The sequence below is a fragment of the Hylobates moloch genome, unplaced genomic scaffold, assembly GCF_009828535.3.
Source record: "Hylobates moloch isolate HMO894 unplaced genomic scaffold, HMol_V3 SCAFFOLD_18, whole genome shotgun sequence".
Lineage (NCBI taxonomy): Eukaryota > Metazoa > Chordata > Mammalia > Primates > Hylobatidae > Hylobates > Hylobates moloch.
The window spans coordinates 62,151,694-62,172,399 of NW_026652293.1; the positions used below are offsets into that span (position 1 = coordinate 62,151,694).

At 40.9% G+C, this 20,706-nt stretch overlaps 1 protein-coding gene across 1 annotated transcript in view; it reads right to left on the reverse strand.

Annotated features, from left to right (window-relative positions):
* NUP133 (nucleoporin 133) overlaps positions 1-20,706 on the reverse strand; it is a 71,964-nt gene that overhangs the window by 38,171 nt on the left and 13,087 nt on the right. The window contains exons 6-12 of the mRNA XM_032137281.2: positions 19,505-19,675; positions 16,953-17,108; positions 16,556-16,626; positions 11,012-11,159; positions 8,534-8,681; positions 7,515-7,672; positions 5,304-5,395 (exon numbers count right to left, since the gene is read on the reverse strand). Of these exons, the coding sequence (XP_031993172.1) occupies positions 5,304-5,395; positions 7,515-7,672; positions 8,534-8,681; positions 11,012-11,159; positions 16,556-16,626; positions 16,953-17,108; positions 19,505-19,675 (944 nt within the window). The remainder of the gene's footprint in view (positions 1-5,303; positions 5,396-7,514; positions 7,673-8,533; positions 8,682-11,011; positions 11,160-16,555; positions 16,627-16,952; positions 17,109-19,504; positions 19,676-20,706) is intronic.

The window sequence follows — 20,706 nt, forward strand, 5'->3', positions numbered from 1 at the left end:
ATGTTATGGGGTTTGAACCTAATACCAAAGACAATGGACAGGCACTGTAAAGGAGTGTCACAGTCTGTTCCAGTGACTCAAAAGATTGCTCTATCATATGGAGAGGGGATCAGACATCAGATCAGACAAGAGAAAAAGCCAGTTAGGAGATTACTGCAGAAAGGAAAAGACAGGAAAGAGAAAAATCCAGTTAGGTTACTGCTGGATCTGATGTACAGTGGTCCCCTCTTATCCATGGTTTCACTTCCCAAGCCACAGTTACCTGCAGTCAACTGCAGTCTGAAAACAGATGACAGAGACAGAGAGAGAGAGAGACCAACCACACTCACATATTTTTATTACAGTACAGTCATCTCTCAGTATACACAGGGGATTAGTTACAGGACCCCCAACATACATCAAAATCCACCCATACTCAAGTCCTGCAGCTGGCTCTGTGGAGCTCCAGTATACAAAAAGGTGACCCTCTGTATAGGCAAGTGAATTTCTGATCCGCATTTGGTTGAAAACATGCTGTGAATTTTTGATCTGCATTTGGTTGAAGACAGCCTGCATATTATGTAGACCCACACAGTTCAAAGCTGTGCTGTTCAAAGGTCAATTGTATATTGTTACGGTTGTTTTATTACTATTGTTCTTAATCTTTTAGGGTGCCTAATTTATAAATTAAACTTCATCACAGATACGTATAGGAAAAACGTACATATATGATTCAGTACTATATGCAATTTCAGGTATCCACTGAGGGTCTTAAGACATATCCCCCTGTGGGTAAGGGGGAACAACTGTATAACGATGACTCCTCTGTTATTGCTTTGAACTGAAGAGATGGTAGTGCTTGTCACTGGAGCAGGGAGTAGGGATGGAAGAATAAGCTTTGGAGAAGACAAGCTCGGTTTTGGATACGTTGAAACTCAGGTGCCTATGAAATACGTACTGCTGCTGGACATTCTCCATTTTCATATAATGGCCCGGGTCATGGTACATCCGTTTCTTCAGCAAATGAAGCCAAGGAGGAGGAAAGATCACCAAGGGAGTAGAGAGAGAGGGAATGTGGTCGACAATAGCGAATGTAGACATCCTTTCAGGTAGTTTAGCCATCAACAGGAACAAACAGATAAGGTGGTAACTCAAAGGACGTAAAGTCAAAGACTGGTCTTTTTACAAATGGCAGACTAAATATGATTAATTGCTGATGAGAAGGAGCCAGCATGAGAAAGGTCAAAGGACAGAGGAAAGGGAGAACTGAAAGGACGTAGTCTTAAGTGAAGCAGGAGACAGTGGCCTTCAAAACAAAGAGCAGTCTCTGATAGGAAGAAGAGTACACTTCCTACTTTATTGGGAGGGAAAGAGGAACAGGATTTGGGATCCAGACACATTCATAGCTAGTAAGCTAGGAGGTACAGGCAGCTCTCATCAAGGGCTTCTGTGATCTCTCTGAAGTAGGAAGTTAAGTCCTCTGCTAAGTCTGAGGGAAGTGGGAGGAGACTGGAAAAGGGCTGTCATGGTCCCTTGGTAGAACAGGAGACACAGCTGACTGGAGAAATGCAGAAAAACTCTTGAAAGCGTGAAAGGCCAGGGTGAAGCTGGTGACCCAATCACGCTACAGGTTATGAAAATACAAAGGTGACTATGGCAAGATTTAATAAAAAATTACAGAAAAAGTTCCCCAAAACTCTCATGAACAAAAGATTGTGTTTTCTGGGCTAAATAAAATGAAAACCAAAATAACATAAAAATTAGTTTCAAAGAAATAATGCTATAAAAACAGTAACATTACCTTAGCAAAAAATTAAAACAGATAATAACACTTAAAAGTGTTATCTACCAATTGTGACCCCAGGGGCCATCTGGCAATGTCTGACGATAACTTTGGTCATCACAAGTTGCGGGAAAGGGTGCTAATGGCATCTAGCAGGAAGCGGCTGGTGATGCTGTTAAACAGCTTACGATGCACCGCTGGAGTGCAGTGGCGAGATCTCGGCTCACTGCAACCTCTGCCACCTGGGTTCAAGCGATTCTCCTGCCTCAGCCTCCTGAGTAGAGGCATTTGCCACCACACACAGCTAATTTTTTGTTGTTTTGTTTTTTGTTTTTTCAGTAGAGACAAAGTTTCACCAAGTTGGTCAGGCTGGTCTCGAAGTCCTGACCTCAAATGATCTGCCTGCCTCGGCCTCCCAAAGTACTGGGATTACAGACGTGAACCACCACAGCCGGCCTCAAATGTCAATGTTAATGGGGTTGAGAAATCCTGCTTTAAAGGCACCACAATTCTGTTTGTAAGGAGTCTACATCTTTAAGACAGCTAGCTGACACTCTCCCAGAAATCATCCCTTATTAAGTCCATAGTACATCACCCATGCTGGGCAGGATGAGTTCAGCACAGCTGTGCTACAGAGCCCATGACCCTGTTCCTGAGGGTACTGCTTGCTCAGGACTTAGATCAGGGGTCCCTTCTTGTGCCTAATAATTTTCCCCTGTAAAACATATTAAGATGACTACACCAGGTTGAATAGTGTCTCCCACAAATTCATATCTACCCAGTGCCTCAAAATGCAACCTTATTTGGAAATAAGGTTTTTGCAGATACAATTTGTTAAATTACGGTGAGTCTAAATCCAATGACTGATGTCCTTATAAGAAGGCCATGTGGGCTGGGCACAGTGGCTCACGCCTGTAATCCCAGCACTCTGGGAGGCTGTGGTGGGTGGATCTTGAGTCCAGGAGTTTGAGACCAGCCTGGCCAACGTGGTGAAACCTCGTCTCTACTAAAAATTCAAAAAATTAGCCGGGTATGGCAGTGTGCACCTGCTGCTTGGGAGGCTGAGGCAGAAGAATTGCTTGAACCAGGGAGGCAGAGGTTGCAGTGAGCCGATATCACACCACTGCACTCTGGCCTGGGTGACAGAATGAGACTCTGTCTCAAAAAAAAAAAAAAAAAAGGCCATGTGAATGTGAGGACAGCTTCGTGACAATGGAGGCAGAAACTGGAGTGATACATCTACAAGCCAAGGATTGCCAGCAGCCACCCGGAGCCGAGAGAGGTGAAGACGATCCTTTCCCAGAGCCTTCAGAGGGAGGGCCCTGCTCATGCCCCGCTCTCAGGCTTCTGGCCTCCAGAACTGTGAGAGAAGACACTTGAGTTGTTTGAAGCTCCTGGCTCGTGGTGATTTGTTATGGCAGCCACAGGAAACAAATCTAATGACTGGTCATTTGCTGCATTATCATTTACATTTTGAGATGCCACAAATCTGACAGAATTTTAATTACAGGATAAACTTGTGAAAGATAAAAACACAGCATTTCAACTGAGATTTTTGAAGACTGAACCATGTAAAAGAACAAGATTAAAAGAGTATAATTTTAAATGGAAACAAAAAACTTGCCTAATGGTGCCCCCTTCTGGCGACAAACAAAGCTCAGTAGATCACGAGGTACAGAATGTTAGAACTGTAAAAGCACTTTGGAATCTGTTGTCTCTGTGAGTGAGCCGTTATGCATCAGATACCAGCATGAGTGGGATTATGGAACCATGGGCTCAGAACTGGGGGAAATGAAGGTAGTACACTCAGCATATTCCTTCAAAACAAAGATCTGACGATAAACTAATGATCCTTTAGCCATTCTAACTCCCACCCCACTCAATACTTCGAAAAGGAAGAAATAGAAACAGAAAGGCAGAAATGTTCAGCATCTGTCCAAAGTTTCCCATAGCTAACGAGGGGCACAGCAGGGGGGCTGGATCACCATTTTCCTGAGTATTTATTCAAATGTGAATTTGCCATACCTTTTAAGGAAAGTACCAGAATACATGAGCAGAATACATGTCTAAGATAAACTGAAATCTGCATTCGCCTTAAACCCAGAAGAGTATTAGAGCAGCATGTGTGACCAAGTGAAGACAATCACTCCCCACCCCATCTGTACATCTGCCTAGGCACGCTCTCACCACAGCTGGACGTGCTCTGGCCAACAGGACACTAGCAAACGCCATCCAAGCAAAGACTTAAAGAGCGTGCACTGACACTCGTTCTCTTGCACTCTAGAACCCTGTGATACGTGAATAAGCCCAGGGCAGCCTGCTAGTTGAGGAGACACCACAGGAAGTAGAGAGCGAGCTGCCCAGCCAATGGCCCAGAAATGTGAGTACAGTAAAGAGCAGCCAGCCCAGTAGCAGACCAAAATGAGTGAGCCTACTCCGAACAGTAAAACTGCCCCCTGAGTCCAGCCACAACAGTCAAACTGCAGAATTGTCAGCTATGTTAAATGAGTCACTAAGGTTTGTGGTGATTTTGCATAAAGCAAAACTCAACTAATAGGCCAGGTCTAATTCTTTTGCTTTTTTTTGAGACAGGGTCTTGATCTGTCACTCAGGCTAGAGTGCAGTGGTGTGATTATGGCTCACAGTAGACTTGGCCTGCCGGGCTCATATGATCCTCCCAACTCAGCCTCTGAGTAGCTGGGACTAGAGGTGTGCATCACCATGCCTGGCTAATTATTTTTAAAATTTTTCTTTGTAGAGATGAGGTCTTTCTATGTTGTCCAGACTGGTCTCGAACTTCCAGGCTCAAGAGATCCTTCTGCCTCAGCCTCCCAAAGTGCTGGAATTACAGGTGTGAGCCACCACACCAGGCCATAATTCTTTTATATTACCAATAAAACTTTGTATGCGGCTGGAAGTGGTGGCTCACGCCTGTAATCCCAGCACTTTAGGAGTCAGCCTAAAATCAGGAGTTTGAGACCAGCCTGGCCAACGTGGTGAAACTCCATCTTTACTAAAAATAAAAAAAATTAGCTAGGCGTAGTGGCACACACCTGCAGTCCCAGCTACTTTGTAGGCTGACGCAGGAGAATCGCTTGAACCCGGGAGGTGGAGGTTGCAGTGAGCCAAGATCGCACCACTGCACTCTAGCCTGGGCGACAAAGTGAAACTGTGTCTCAAAAAAAAAAAAAAAAAAAAAAAGAACTTTGTAAGCAACTTATTTGCACCTTAACATTATACATAAAAGACCCTTGCAAGATGTCTTCATGATCACCATTTTTAATGGCACATTGTTTTTCATGAAGTGGAGAGAGTATGTTAGATCCCGTGTTTTTTTCCCTAGCCTAGCTAGCTGGAACCCTCCCATGGCTACTAAGTTCAGAAGAACAGTTTATTAAAGTGCTAAAGCTCAAAAAAACATTCTCCTCTTGATAGCATCATTCCTCCAACTTGCTCCCAACAGTCAATAAGTAAGTAGCACATGTCAGTAAAACATATCCTCACACATAAAATAATCCATAATTTAAAAAACATGTTATACCTGCAGTATTGCAGAAAGGCAGCTTTCAGCAACTTGATTTTATCTTCCTGGGCTATAGTTTCATTCTTTGTAGTGGTCTCAAAAATCATACTCTGCAAAATAACAAAGTATAGTTTAGAGGTAAAGGCATCTGAATATTCTTAATTATTGGACTAAAAACTGCACCCATCCTATGATAGCAACTCCGCATATACACGAGCTGTTTGCCACATTGTCTGCACCAGGGGTGTCCAATCTTTTGGCTTCCTTGGGCCACACTGGAAGAATTGTCTTGGCCCATACATAAAATACACTAACATTAATGATAGTTGATGAGTTTAAAAGAAAAATGTATGTTTCAAGAAAGTTTACGAATTTGTGTTGGGCTGCATTCAAAGCCATCCTGGGCCGCATGCAGCCCATGGGTTGTGGGTTGGACAAGCTTCATTCATATACTTATTGAAACACTATAAATAGCACCAAATGATCAACCAAAGTCATATAGAAAAGGTACAGGTAATTCAGGGATTATGTTGTAAGTAAAATAATTTGGAGATTTCATCATAATTAACAGAATCTTTTTATAGGTTTGCTCTTACACGACTCATCACAGTGTATACTACCTAAGCATAATGGTTGATTACAAATTTAAACAAAGATTTAGAAAAATTTTAAAGAAATGGAATACTATAAAATTGCTTCAGAATGCATAACAGTATTACAATAACCACACGATTACAAAATAACCAAAGTATTAATCCTTTTGTGAAAAGAAAAAAGTAAAAAATAGTTACTTTCCTTTAAAACTATACTCAATCACTTTAATTTTGAATTACAGAGGTAGTCTATATATTTCACACACTATTCAAATGGAAATTACCCCAAACAGTATTAATTATTTTTAGTCTTCTGTAAAAGAATGATAAAAATCTTATAGATAGGATATTTCAGGTTTCAAGACAACAGAATAAAATCGGTAATTTTTACCTGGCTATTCCTCTCAAAAAATCATCCCAGAATAAAAAGAAACAGAAATACAAGTTCCTTGGAAATATCTGTGATACTAACTACAATAAAGGAAGACAGAAAGCAGAAGGAATGGGGAATGGCCCCGCTGACAGAAGAGGAGGCCACCTATGCATGGTGCAGGGGACAGGTCCTGAGGATTTGAGGACAATGGAAAAGGGAAGTTCCGGGATGACAGCTGTGCAGATGGAAGGTTTCTGGAGACTTGACTTTGGGAAAAACTACACTGAGGGGCACTCTACAGAACTCCTGGAGTGTGTAAAAAGAGTAAGTCATGTATGAAAGGAAAGTGAGAAAATACAAAACGAGGTCATTATACACTCCAAGAGTCACACGAAGTTGTATAATAAAGGAAATGTAATCAGTATTTGGCTCAGCAAACCATAAACAATATTCACATTGTCATTACAGTGAAAAAAATTTATGTTAGAATGATAAAGGCAGAGGAAGGAGTATAAGGTAACCCAAAACCTCATTTGCTGTAGTAGAAAACTAACAGATGAATCAGGAGACAGGAATATATGTACATTACTTAGATATATGGAGAAAAATACCAGAATAAATCACTAAAAGGCTTAAACGTAGTTGCTTCAGGCAAAGAGGACAGAGGGGATGAGGAAGATAAAAAGAACTAATGTCTGCATCATTACGTCTTTGAAAACTGTCTCAGTTTTGAGATCATTTGTATAAAACAATCTGATAAAACTAAAAATTAGGCTGGGCATGGTGGCTCCACGCCAGTAATCCTAGGACTTTGGGAGGCCGAGGCAGGAGGATGCTTGAGCCCAGGAGTTTGAGACCAGCCTAGGCAACATAAGGAGATCCTGTCTCTACAAAAAATAAAAAATTAGCCAGGTGAGGTGGCACATGTCTGTAGTCCCAGCTATTTAGGAAGTTAAGAGGGGAGGACTGCTTGATCCCGGGAGGTTGAGGTGAGGCTGCAGTGAGCTATGATTATGTCAACGCACTCTAGCCTGGGCAACAGAGTAAGACTCTGTCTCAAAAACCAAACCAAACCAAAAAAAAAAAAAACTAGCCAGGCACCTACTGGGAAGTCTGAGGCAGGAGGATTGCTTGAGGCCAGGAGTTTGAGGCTGCAGTGAACTATGATTGTGCCACTGCACTCTAGCCTGAGTGACAGCGTGAGACCCTATCTCTAAAAAATAAATAACATAAAAACTTCAAATTCTTATAGAATCACATTACCTCATTGTTTGGTCCAGCAACTGAAGATGCTAAGGACTCTTCCAGGTCTTCTGCCAATATAGACACATTTTCCCTTGAAGTAATAGACACCAGTCCACTGTTTCTAGAAAAAATGATAGGAACACCACCACAGGCACCAGCACCTAAAACACTATCTCCTAGAAGAAAGAAAAACAGTCAAATACGTCTAACAATAACAACAAAATGCTATGTAAAAGCTACCACCCTAAGCAGAAAATCATCTTGATGATATCTCAAGCACATTTTTTCCTTTACAACATTATGCCTACTTCGAACTCATCCTTTACATCCCAGAATCAAATGTTAACAAGCGGTTGCTATCTGAAGAAGCAGGCTCTGTGTCTTTCAGCTTTATGGACAATAAAAACTAGCCTTGCCAGAGAGCAGTCTAGTAAGCCAAAAAAGAAAATTATTCCTTCTGCAAAACTCAGAAGAGCTTTTTCAATCCTGTGGAGTTCTCTTAATTCTGACTTTAACTTACCACATCAGTCAATGGGGACTGGAAAAAAAAAAAAAAAGTCTAAGCCTGCTTGGCACCTTAGTAACATCCTACCCACCCTCTGTCAAGGTTCTTGTGCTGGGACTAGAAAACCTGGGTTCCATGCTGTTGCCTACCTGGACTCTGTCCTCTGCCCAACCCCTTCAGCTAAGTATCTACTTATCCAGGGGTGTGGAAAAGTTAAAGCATCAACTCAGAATAAGTCACTTTTACTAACTAGGAATAAGCAATTACTTCTCTTGGCATTAGTTTTTTGCTTCTTGGCATCTTCTCTTGGAACAAATATTACTATCTTTGCCTGTAAATATAATAGTTTGGAAATTCTAGTACCCTTTGGTTTCTTAGTAGGGTTGTGGCTTCAGCTGCTGTAGTTGTGGTATGAAATGTCTCAGTAACATTTGAAGGCAGCATGCTTGAAGTGACACTCAGGGAAAGAGAAAAAAGCACTCAGAATGACTAATGAGCTCACCAATCACGCTTTCTAAAACTGCTACTGTACCTTGTGCATTAAAGACAATTTTCTCTTGGGGAAGAGAAAATTTCCCAGTTCCCGTGGAGCACACATAGACAGCACTTTCGTTATACAGATAGGCAGTCTGGTTTGAAAAGTTTGGGACCGTCAACCGACACAAAATCAGGTCTTCAGACTGAAAGTTAAATTTAAGATTACATTTTACAAGAAGTAAAACAAAAATATTTGTATGATTTTTTAAATGCATTTTTGTACATTATTTCATAAAAATGATAAAATAATTCACCAATTCTCTTTGTAAAAATCTAAACACTACCCATGAGATGATTAACAAAACATGACAGAGTAAGTTTATAAACATCAATTAGACATATATTTTGTTGACTTGCTTATAATTTGCTTATTATGTATTTATTTATTTTGAGACAGAGTCCTACTCTGTTGCCCAGTCTGGAGTGCAGTGGTGCAATCTCGGCTCACTGCAACCTCCGCCTCCCAGGCTCAAACGATTCTCCTGCCTCAGCCTCCTGAGTAGCTGGGATTACAGGTGCATGCTACCACGCCTGGCTAATTTTTTGGTATTTTTAGTAGAGACGGGGTTTCACCATGTTAGCCAGGCTGGTCTTGAACTCCTGACCTCAGGTGATCCACCCACCCCAGCCTCCCAAAGTGCTGGGATTACAGGTGTGAGCCACCGCACCTGGCCTAATTTGTTAATTTCCAAAATTAACAAATTTTGAAAACATTTCCATGATGGTGACTATAACTAGAAGCCTATGACAAATTCAAGGGAGAAAATGAAAGCACGAAAATTCATTATATTAAGAATTGGCAATTTTTTATAAATGATCCCTGATAAACAAACATTTTGGTTCTTACCTTACTGCCAAGATACTAATGACAAGAAAACTTAGTTGATTTGTTTACATATAAAATCAGAGGGAAAAACAAAAATAAATCTCATTAAATAAAATTAGAATATCTAAAAATGATAAGCTGATATTAAAGAAGTAATTTTACAGAAACATTAAATGCGAGGTTCTAGAATTGTATTTTAATCCTCAAATTCTCTTTATAGTCTTCTGCCCTGGCTGAAATTTTTTCTAACACTGAGCATGTTTTCTACACTGCATAATCAGAACACATGATAAAGTTTATTTCTGTTTGACATAAAAGAACAAATCAAAAGATTTTCTTACAGGATTCAATTAAACAAGTCATGTTAAGAGTAAGGATTAAAAAAAAAAAGTAAGAATTTATGCCAGGAACAGTGGTGCACACCTGTAATCCCAGCTAACTGAGAGGACTGCTTGAGCCCAGGAGTTGGAGGCTACCGTGCACTCTGATGGACCTGCGAATATCACTGCACTCCAGTCCAAGCAACATAGCAAGACTTTATCTCTTCAAAAAATAAAGAAACAAGGATTTAACAGAATTAGATACTATGTAAGAGTAAATAAAATGAATTTATAGATGTTCAGGTTTTCCCTCATGAATATCAGTTATTAAACATGTTTAATTGCTATTAATGAACTTAAAATTAGAAAGCCTGTCTTTCAGTCGATTACAAGAACTTTGATGACTATATAATACTGCTGACTACAAATATAATCTTGCCTTGGGTAAAAAGGGGGATTTTTCTATAATATACAAGGCTCTAAACCAAACCCTAATTCCTACCAGCTTTCTTCCTTTTTCTTTCTCTTCTTTTTTTAGGATGGGGTCTCTTTATGTTGCGTAAGCTAGAACGCAGTGGTTATTCACAGGTGTGAACATGGCACACAACAGCCTCAAACTCCTGGGCTCAAGTGATCTTCCTGCCTCAGCCTTTTGAGTAGCTGGGACTACAGGCATGTACTCATCATGCCCAGCTTGGTTTCTTCCTTACTTTCACCCTGCAATTAATCAATATCTTCTTTCTCCTTAAATACGACATGACAATCCCTCCAAAGACCTAGAGCAGAAGAAACAAACTGCTTTCTGCTAGTTGCTTCCATTCTCATTTTTCTTTAGCCAAAACTAAGCAAAAGAACAAGCCTGAGATGGCAAAGAAAATGCAACACTGTCTAGAAACAAGCTATTTTAAAATATTTCCAAGCCCTGCAGATGAAATCTGTCAAGAAATTTGACCCTGAAATGGGCTACGTGTGGTAGCTCACACCTGTAATCCCAATACTTTGGGAGGCCAAGCTGGAGAAATCACTTGAGGTCAGGAGTTCACGACCAGCCTGGCCAACATGGTGAAACCCCGTCTCTGCTAAAAATACAAAAATTAGCTGGGCATGGTGGCACGTGCCTACAGTCCCAGCTACTCGGGAGGCTGAGGCAGGAGAACTACTTGAACCCGGAAGGGGAGGCAGAGGTTGCAGTGAGCTGAGATCGAGCCACTGCACTCCAGCCTGGGTGACAGAGCAAAACTCTGTCAGTAAATAAATAAGACCCTGAAATGGTTAGGAAAATACTCAACATATTATTGCTTTGTAATTTAACCAATATAAATCTTACCTGAAAAGGTGGATTATATTGAGTGACTTCTACAGTAACTGCATCTGACATTTGGCAACCATTATCTTCTATTGTTATCAGAGAGTAATAGATGAGACATGGATTGTCTGCTGAGTGCCATGCTGCTGCCAAAATCACCAGCCCATCACTAATCAATAAAAAAGGAAGATGTAAAACCTCTCTAAAAAACAACTTAGGAGTTTCCTATAAAATTTAACATATGCTTCCATATAACCTAGCAATCCCATTCGTGGATACCTATCCAAGAGAAAATTAAAAAACAAAAACAAAAAACCAATAACTATGTTCACACAAAAACCTGTGTACAAATGACCGTAGTGGCTTTATTCATAATTGCCTAAAACTGAAAACAACCCAATGTCTTCCAACTGCTGAATAGATAAACAAACTGTGGTATATCCATACAAAAGAATACTATTCAGTAGTAAAAAAAAAAAAAAAAAAATTACTGAATGAATTTGAAACGTATTATGCTAAGTGACAGAAACCAGACTCAAAAGGCTTTACACTGTATGTTCCATTTCTATGGCATTAAGCAAAAGGCAAAACTATAGGGATAGAAACCACATCAGTGGTCTCCAGGGGCTAGAGGATGGAGGGGTCGATTACAGAAAGCACAAGGGAATTTGGGGGGTTATAAAACTGTTCTGTATTGATTGTTATGGTTAAATGACTAAACTGTGTATCTGTCAAAATTTGTAGAATTAGGGCCAGGTGCGGTAGCTCACATCTGTAATCCCAGCACTTTGGGAGGCCAAGGTGGGCAGATAACCTGAGATCAGGAGTTCAAGACCAGCTTGGCCAACGTGGCAAAACCATCTCTATAAAAATTAGCCAGGCATGGTGGCACATGCCTGTTGTCCCAGCTACTTGGGAGGCTGAGGCAGAAGAATTCTTGAACCCGGGAGGTGGAGGTTGCAGTGAGCTGAGATCACACCACTGCACTCCAGCCTGGGCGATAGAGTGACACTCCATCTTAAAAAAAAAAAGAAAAAAGAAAAAAAAAAAACAACTTGTAGAATTATAAACTAAAGAGGGTAAATTTTACTTATAAATTATAGCTCAATAAATCTGACTTTAAAAAAAGATCAAAACCATCTGATCCAGGGATTGGCAAAGTACAGCCCTCCAGTGAAACTGATCTCAAATCAGTTTTTAAAATGAAGTTTTGTTGGAAGGCAACCATACGCATTTATTTATTTTCTAGGGGTGTTTCATGATACCATTGGTGAAATAGAGTAGTTGCAATAAAGACTACATGGCCACCAAAGCCTAAAACAGTTACTTTTGGCCCCTTACAGAAAAGGTTTGCCAATCCCTGATGTACTCGGTTATTTAAAACTTACTTGCTTTTGTCCAGAGGAAAAACATTTTTTAAAAAATTTTACCTCCAGGCACGATGGCTCACACCTGTAATCCCAACACTTTGGGAGGCTGAGATAGGAGGATCACTTGTGCCCAAGAGTTCAAGACCAGCCTGGACAACACTGTGAGACCATATATCTCTAAAATAAATTTAAAAGGCCAGGTGTGGCGGTTCACACCTGTAACCCCAGCACTTTGGGAGGCCGAGGTGGGCATATCACTTGAGGTCAGGAATTCAAGACCAGCCTGGCCAACATGGCAAAATCCCGTCTCTACTAAAATACAAAAGTTAGCCCAGCATGGTGGCGTGTGCCTGTAATCTCAGCTACTCAGGAAGCTGAGGCATGAGAATCACTTGAACCTGGGATGCAGAAGTTGCAGTGAGCCAAGATCATACCACTGCACTCCAGCCTGGGCAACAGTGTGAGACTCGAACTCAAAAAAAAAATTAAAATAATTTTAGGCCAGGCATAGTGGCTTATGTGTTTAATCCAAGCACTTTGGGAGAGGCTGAAGCAGGAAGATCGCTTGAGCCCAGTAGTTCAAGACCAAACAGGGCAACCCTGTCTCTAATGTTTAAAAATATACATATATATTTAAAATGCTTTTTAACCACTGGTTATAGAAATTTCAAACTGCTATATACATAAAAACAAACCATTTTGCATCTTAAAGCTTATTTGTCCCTTAAGTCTAGCAAACTTGTTGCTCCCAATAAGTTAAATGGTTCCTATTTTAGCTCTTCTAAAACATCTAATACTATTACTAGAGACTTTTTTTTTTTTTTTTTTGAGGCAGAGTTTCGCTCTTGTTGCCCAGGCTGCAGTGCAGGGGCGTGATCTCGGCTCACTGCAACCTCCGCCTCCTGGGTTCAAGCAATTCTCCTGCCTCAGCCTCCTGAGTGGCTGGGATTACAGGCATGCACCACTACACCTGGCTAATTTTTGTATTTTTAGTAGAGACAGGGTTTCTCCATGTTGGTCAGGCTAGTCTCAAAGGCCTGACCTCAGGTGATCCGCCCACCTCAGCCTCCCAAAGTGCTGGGATTACAGGCGTGAGCCACTGTGCCCGGTCCTATTACTAGCAACTTTCATTCAAGTCTCAAAAATATTAAAAGGGTGGCAAAGCACCCTCTACTGACAACTAAAAATAAGAAACCAAGCAAGTAACTAAATGACATGACACTTCAAAGCAAGGAATCCTAGCACGGCTCTCATTTTCCTTCTTCACGGTTCTCTTCCCCCAGCTCCCCAAACTTTATTACTTCTGCTTGGACTCTTGAAAGGAATTCAAGAATATTGGTCCACATTATTCTAAGTGAAGTAACTCAGGAATGGAAAACCAAATATCGTATGTTCTTACTTATAAGTGGGAGCTAAGCTATGAGGACACAAAGACATAAGAATGATAATGGACTTTGGGGACTTGAAGGGGAAGGGTGGGAGGAGGGTAAGGGATAAAAGACCACATACTGGGTACAGTGTACATTGCTCAGGTGACAGGTGCACTAAAATTTCAGAATCACCACTAAAGAACTTACCCATGTAACCAAAAACCACCTGTACCCCAAAAACCACTGAAATAAAAATTTTTAAAAAATCAACTTTAAAAAAAAGAATATTGGCCCAAACTTGTAACATGTTGGCAGTGTCTCTCTCTCTACAATGCCAGGCTGGCCTAGAATTCTTGGCCTCAAGTGATCCTCCTGCTTTACCAGTTAAGTTTTTATGTGAGTATATCCAAAGTAATGAAGTTAAGGTTAAAAAAAATTCCAAACTTTATATCTAACATGAAGATATCTAAACTTTGTATTAGTAATCATCTAGTAAAATAATTTATTTATTTTTGTTTTATTTGTCTTAGAAAAAAGGTCTTTCTCTGTTGCCCAGGGTAGAGCGCAGTGCTGGGATCATAGCTCATTGCAGCCCCAATCTCCTGGGCTCAAGTGATCCTCTCGCCTCAGCCTCCTGAATAGCTGGGACTATGGTGCACAACATCATGCCCAGCTAATTTTTTATTTTTATTTGCGTGGAGACAGGGTCTCGTTTTGTTGCCCAGGTGATCTTGAACTGCTAGCTTCAAGCAATCCCCCTGTCTTGGCTTTCCAAAGTGCTGGGATTATATGCGTGAGCCACCCAGCCCAGCTACTCACTGAAATTATAAGCCCAGATTGTAGCTCTGCCCAAATGGACAACAAATCAGTAGGTATGAATGACTATGAGGAAGACAGACACTATTCTTAAAATAAATAAACGGACCCATATGAGAAATTCTCTGTACAGTTCTGATCATGAGGCCTCAAGAACATAATAGAGTACTAACTGGATCATTTTGAGTAAAGGTGGAGAGGAAGGTCAAGGAGGATAAGGGCTGCCCCTCACAGGGACCCTGCTGGTCAGCATGACAACAAAATGGGGGAGAGGAGCCCTGGGTGGACCCTGCATAGCAATTCCTAAGCATGCTTCTCATTCTCAACCTCATGCCTCCAATTCAGAAAACCATGTGAAAAATGTCTGCATGGCCAGGCGCGGTGGCTCACGCCTGTAATCCCAGTACTTTGGGAGGCTGAGGTGGGCAGATCATGAGGTCAGGAGTTCAAGACCAGCCTGGCCAATAGAGTGAAAACTCGTCTCTACTAAAAATACAAAAACTAGCCGGGAGTGGTGGCACCCACCTGTAGTCCCAGCTACTTGGGAGGCCGAGGTGGGAGAATCACTTGAACCGGGAGGCAAAGATTGCAGTGAACCAAGACCATGCCACTGCACTCCAGCCTGGGTGACAGAGTGAGACTCAGTCTCAAAAAAAATAAAAAGAAAAAAGAAAAATGTCTGTATTATATGCCTATAGTGAGCTGTCCTAGCAGTAGTCCTACATTTCCAAAAGTCTGGTAAAGACAAAAATAGTTAAACTGTATTTAATTAAAACACTTACAGAAATTAAACAAGTACTATTACTTTTACCTCTTTGATAGCTTTTATAAGGTTTTCAGAGACTGTAAAGGAGCCTACTAATAATAGTCTAAACAGCCCAAGAGACAGAAACATTACACAAAGTGGTACAACTGCAATATCCCTCCAAGGAACAAGTAGAATTTGTTCTATTAACCCAAAACATGTAACAAGAACAGTAAAAATTACTCTAAAACTCATAAAAAATAGTCTTTAACTTCTGAGAAGTTGTCTTCTGAAGGATTACTAGTTATATATTTGGATTCACTATGAGCAATGTTACAAATGGTTTTTAAGTTCCATGTGACCTTGAGCATTAAAGTTAAATAGTAACACGGGATAATTAGCTTTATCAGACTAACCTAGGATCCTATGCACCACTTAGAGCACTGTTTCTAAGAGGAAATTTACTCTGAGTATGAACTATAATTAAGCTGTAATTTGTACTACCAAGACAAAGCCTTATCCCGTCCTTAACTCAGCACAGCCACAAACATAGGCCTAAAGCTCCTTGAGCAACAGAAAGAGGGTGGGAAACATGTGCCTGATACCTCCAATGAGAGAAAGATCACAGCATGGGGCAGCCACAGCAGTGGGCAATGACAGGGTCTCAGGCATCTCTTGGCAGTGAAGAAGAGAAGCTCTAGCTGTAAGAGCAGAAAAGCTTTGTCTCTAACGAATGAGACACCAAGGTAAGAATATACTATTTAAGGCTGAAAAATGCCTCAATTCCCCAAATGAACTAACATCACTCGATAAACAACAGCAAGACCATTCAGTAAGGCTTAATAGATAGCATGAGAAGATCAGCACTAAAAGAACAGGCTGGGCACAGTGGCTCACACCCGTAATTCCAATACTTTGGGATGCTGAGGCAAGAGGGTTGCTTGAGCCCAGGAGTTCAAGACCAACCTGGGCAACATGGTAAGACCCTATCTCTACAAAAAAATTTTAAAAATCAGCCAGGTGTGGTGGCGCATGCTTGCAGTACCAGCTATTGGAAGGCTGAGGCAGAAGGATCACTTCAGCCCAGGAGGTCATGGCTGCAGTGAGCTATCACGGCGCCACTGTATTCCAGCCTGGGTGATAGAGTGAGACCCTGTCTCCAAAGAAAGAGCAGACAGTGAGATTGCTCATCATTTTATTATAAACATCAACTTATTTTTTCCAAACTCTTCTCTATGTTCTTTATGACAAATTAATTGCTTACCAGTTTTGCTTCAAGTCCAAATATCGAATGTTGACTCCTTCTTTAATAGCTTCATAGTTACTTTCAGATCCCTACATGAAAATATCAATAATGTAAGCTTCTCGAGTGCAGGAATGATTTATTTTCACCTTTATATCCCTAGCACCTAGTGAAGTGCTTCACCCATAACTCAGTTGTTGAATAATGTATACATTAAAAAAAAAATCGCTCAGCAAGTAAACCAATGCATTCCAATATTTCTGGAGATTGACTACCCCATTTCCACTTAATCTGACAACTATACACTATGTTGTTTATTACACTAAAATGTGTTGAAATAAACAAAACAATTAAGGGAACCAGCATTATCATACAACCATAAACATGAATTACAGAGATGAATATTATTGTTTCTTACCCAAATAGCATCGGTAATGTTTTCCCTCAGGGCTCTATTTATATCCCAACTGTATGCATGTTTTTCTGAAGAATCATCTAATTCCCATTTACTGATGTTTGAACTCGTCAGGCTATAAAAGCTTGATCTCTCTCTATCCCAAAGAACACTTGAAAGCTATTCAGAAAAGAAAAGGAAATCAAATTCATAGATTAACTTCTAATGTTAAGGAACTATTGTTTTAAAAGTCAAATTTCACATATGTGATTAGTAATCCTAGCAGAATTCTTCATTTGGGATTTAAAGAAAGGAGTGATCCTGAGGCGGGTGTGGTGTCTTACCCCTGCAATCCTAGCAGTTTGGGAGGCCGAGGCAGGTGGATTGCCTGAGCTCAGGAGTTCAAGACCACCATGGGCAACATGGTGAAACTCCATCTCCACTAAAATACAAAAAAGTAGCCGGGTGTGGTGGCACACACCTGCAGTCCCAGCTACTCGGGAGACTGAGGCAGGAGAATCACTTGAACTCAGGAGGCAGAGGCTGCAGTGAGCCCAGATCGCACCATTGCACTCAAGCCTGGCGACAGAGTGAGATTCCATCTCCAAAACAAACACAAAAGAAAACAGAAAGGAGTGATCCCGAAATAGAGCTTGAGGGCAAGGTTGGACTCTATAGGAAGAAGGATACAGGTGGAAGGCCCAAGTGGAGCAGAGCTGAAAGGTGGGAAAGTTACAGCATCTTTAGAGAACAAGAAGTCATCCTGTTACATTGGAATGTAGATGACAAGTAGAAAAGAAACAAAAATAAGGATTTTTTGAAAAACAATGAGGTCAGGCGTGGTGGCTCATGCTTGTAATTCCAACACTTTGGGATACCAAGGAGGGAGGCTCACTTGAGCTCAGGAGCTTGAGATCAGCCTGGGCAAAATGGTGAGACCCTGTTTCTATTTTTAAAAATAAATAAAAATAAAAAATAATGAAAAATCAGGGACATATAGCTGAGTGTGTTGAATGTGAATTTGTTTTTTTGTTTTTTGTTTTTTTTTTTGAGATAGAGTCTCACTCTGTCGCCCAAGCTGGAGTGCAGTGGCGCAATCTCAGCTCACTGCAAGCTCCGCCTCCCAGGTTCACGCCATTTTCCTGCCTCAGCCTCTCCGAGTAGCTGGGACTATAGGCGCCCGCCACCACGCCGGCTAATTTTTTGTATTTTTTAGTAGAGACAGGGTTTCACCGTGGTCTCGATCTCCTGACCTCGTGATCCACCCGCCTCGGCCTCCCAAAGTGCTGGGATTACAAGCGTGAGCCACCGCGCCCGGCCTGAATGTGAATTTGTAAGTGTAGCAAGCAAGGGAGATATTATCAATAGCTTCTGAACACAGAATTGTGTTTGAATGCATTTGGCAGAATGTATGTAGTTAGTCATAAACAGGAGTGTTATCTTGCCTTTTCAGTATATACTTAATCATGAAGTATATCCGGCTTTTTAAAGCTGGATATACATGATCATTTTGTGTTAAAACTCATCACTGATAGGGCAGAAAGGCCAACAGTAAGTAAACTGAGCAGGTACCAGGAGCTTAGGTGAAATTTATCAAGAGTATAGGTCAGGGCATAACATCAAAAGCAGAAAGATGGGGATGGAAATGAGACTGGATAGAAGTTAAATCTATAGCACCTGGTAAATAACTAGTTTGCCATAGAAGGAGAGGGAGACACAAAAAATAACAAGGTTTTATACCTGGGTCACTGAGAAAAAGTGATGGTGCTCTTAACAAAAACAGGTCAAAAGAGAAATGAGTTTTATAGGGTTAAGTGAGTAGTCAATAGGAGAGATGAAAGAATACAATAAATTTGTTTTTAAACACGTTAAGTTTAGGTTTAAAGAACATTCAAGGAAGCAGGTGATAATTATCTGAAACAAGAGGCAAACGGCACAGTAAAAAGGGCATGTTCTTTAAATTCAGACAGACCTGGGTAAGATTCCCAGCTCTGCCACTCAGCAGTTACACACCTTCAGCCTTGCTGAGGGTGCTTCCTCATCTGTAAACTGGAGGGAAAGCGCGCTACCTTACGGGTTGTCACAATGATTACACAATATGAATATAACAACTATGGAGCACCGAGCAGTGAGTAGATGGTCCATAAATATTAGTTCCCCTCATCTTCCCTTCACTATGCTAGAGTATGGGGCAGAGAAGTCCAGCCAACAGATCTAGATTTCAGTCGTCCACACAGACAGCTGGAGGCATGGGAGTAGAGACACGCTTCTGGTTACATCTAAACAGTCAAATTAATCTTTAAGAAACACATTTTATATTTTACATAATAGTTTTAGTTCAAAAATGTACTTGTGAGCTAATCTGTCTGATTTAAAGATTTTAGTGTTACAAGTTATGGGAGAAGGTTAGTATGATCTCATTTCACCATAATAAAAATAGTTCACTAAAAAGACCAAAGGTTTTATTTCGCATAAGCTACTGTCCATATGGAGGCAATACTAACTTCAGAGGATACTTTCAACTTATTGATTTAACTAAGAAATAAGCTTGCAAAATAGTTATTTTATAAACTTACTGTGAGATCACTACTAGGAGATAAAATTCCAAAAAGAGAAGAAACTTTCCGACCAATTCCTGAAAGCACGCCTTGCCCCTGAGGCAGGATATGCTGATGAATCTTTCCTGAGCTCTCCGGTATCAACCGAATTAGTTGGCTTCCTGACGAAGACAAAATAAAACTTCCTCCCTGTGAAAAAATATTATGAAGTTAGTTCAGTTTAGCATCGAACGCTAAGATAAAGAAAACGAAAAATTCTTTGATACAGAGAAAAATCATCGTAATTGAAATAAATCTAAAAGAATACAAAATAGAACGTTGTTATTTTATTAAAGTAATATATTTCAGAATCCATTCAGTTCATATTATTAATCCTACATAGAAAAACTCTCATAAGAAAAAAGAAAAACTGGCCAGGCATGGTGGCTCACACCTGTAATCCAGCACTTTAGGAGCCCAAGGCGGGGTGAAACCCAGTCTCTATTAAAAATACAAAAATTGGCCAGGCGCGGTGGCTCACGCTTGTAATCCCAGCACTTTGGGAGGCCGAGGCGGGCGGATCATGAGGTCAGGAGATCGAGACCACGGTGAAACCCCGTCTCTACTAAAAATACAAAAAATTAGCCGGGCGTGGTGGCAGGCGCCTGTAGTCCCAGCTACTCGGAGAGGCTGAGGCAGGAGAATGGCGTGAACCCGGGAGGCGGAGCTTGCAGTGAGCTGAGATTGCGCCACTGCACTCCAGCCTGGGCGACAGAGTGAGACTCTGTCTCAAAAAAAAAAAAACAAAAATTAGCTGGGCGTGGCAGTACGCACCTGTAATCCCAGCCACTTGGGAGGCTGAGGCACAAGAATTGCTTGAACCCAGGAGGCAGAGGTTGCAGTGAGCTGAGATTGCACCACTGCACTCCAGCCTGGGTGACAGAGTAAAACTGTGTCTCAAAAAAAGAAAAAAAAAACAAAAAAACTTTTGTGGCAGAAAAAAATTTCATATTTTTTAAATTCTGATTTTTAAACTACAAGTTCATCATATTTCAGATTCAACAAATTAGGTTAACAGATTTTATTTATTTATATTTTTTGTTTGCTATTTTATTGTTTTAGAGACAGGGTCTCGCTCTGTCATCCAGGCTGAAGTGCAGTGGTGAGATCATAGTTCACCGCAGCCTCAATCTCCTGGGCTCAAGAGATCCTCTTGCCTCAGCCTCCTGAGCAGCTGGGAC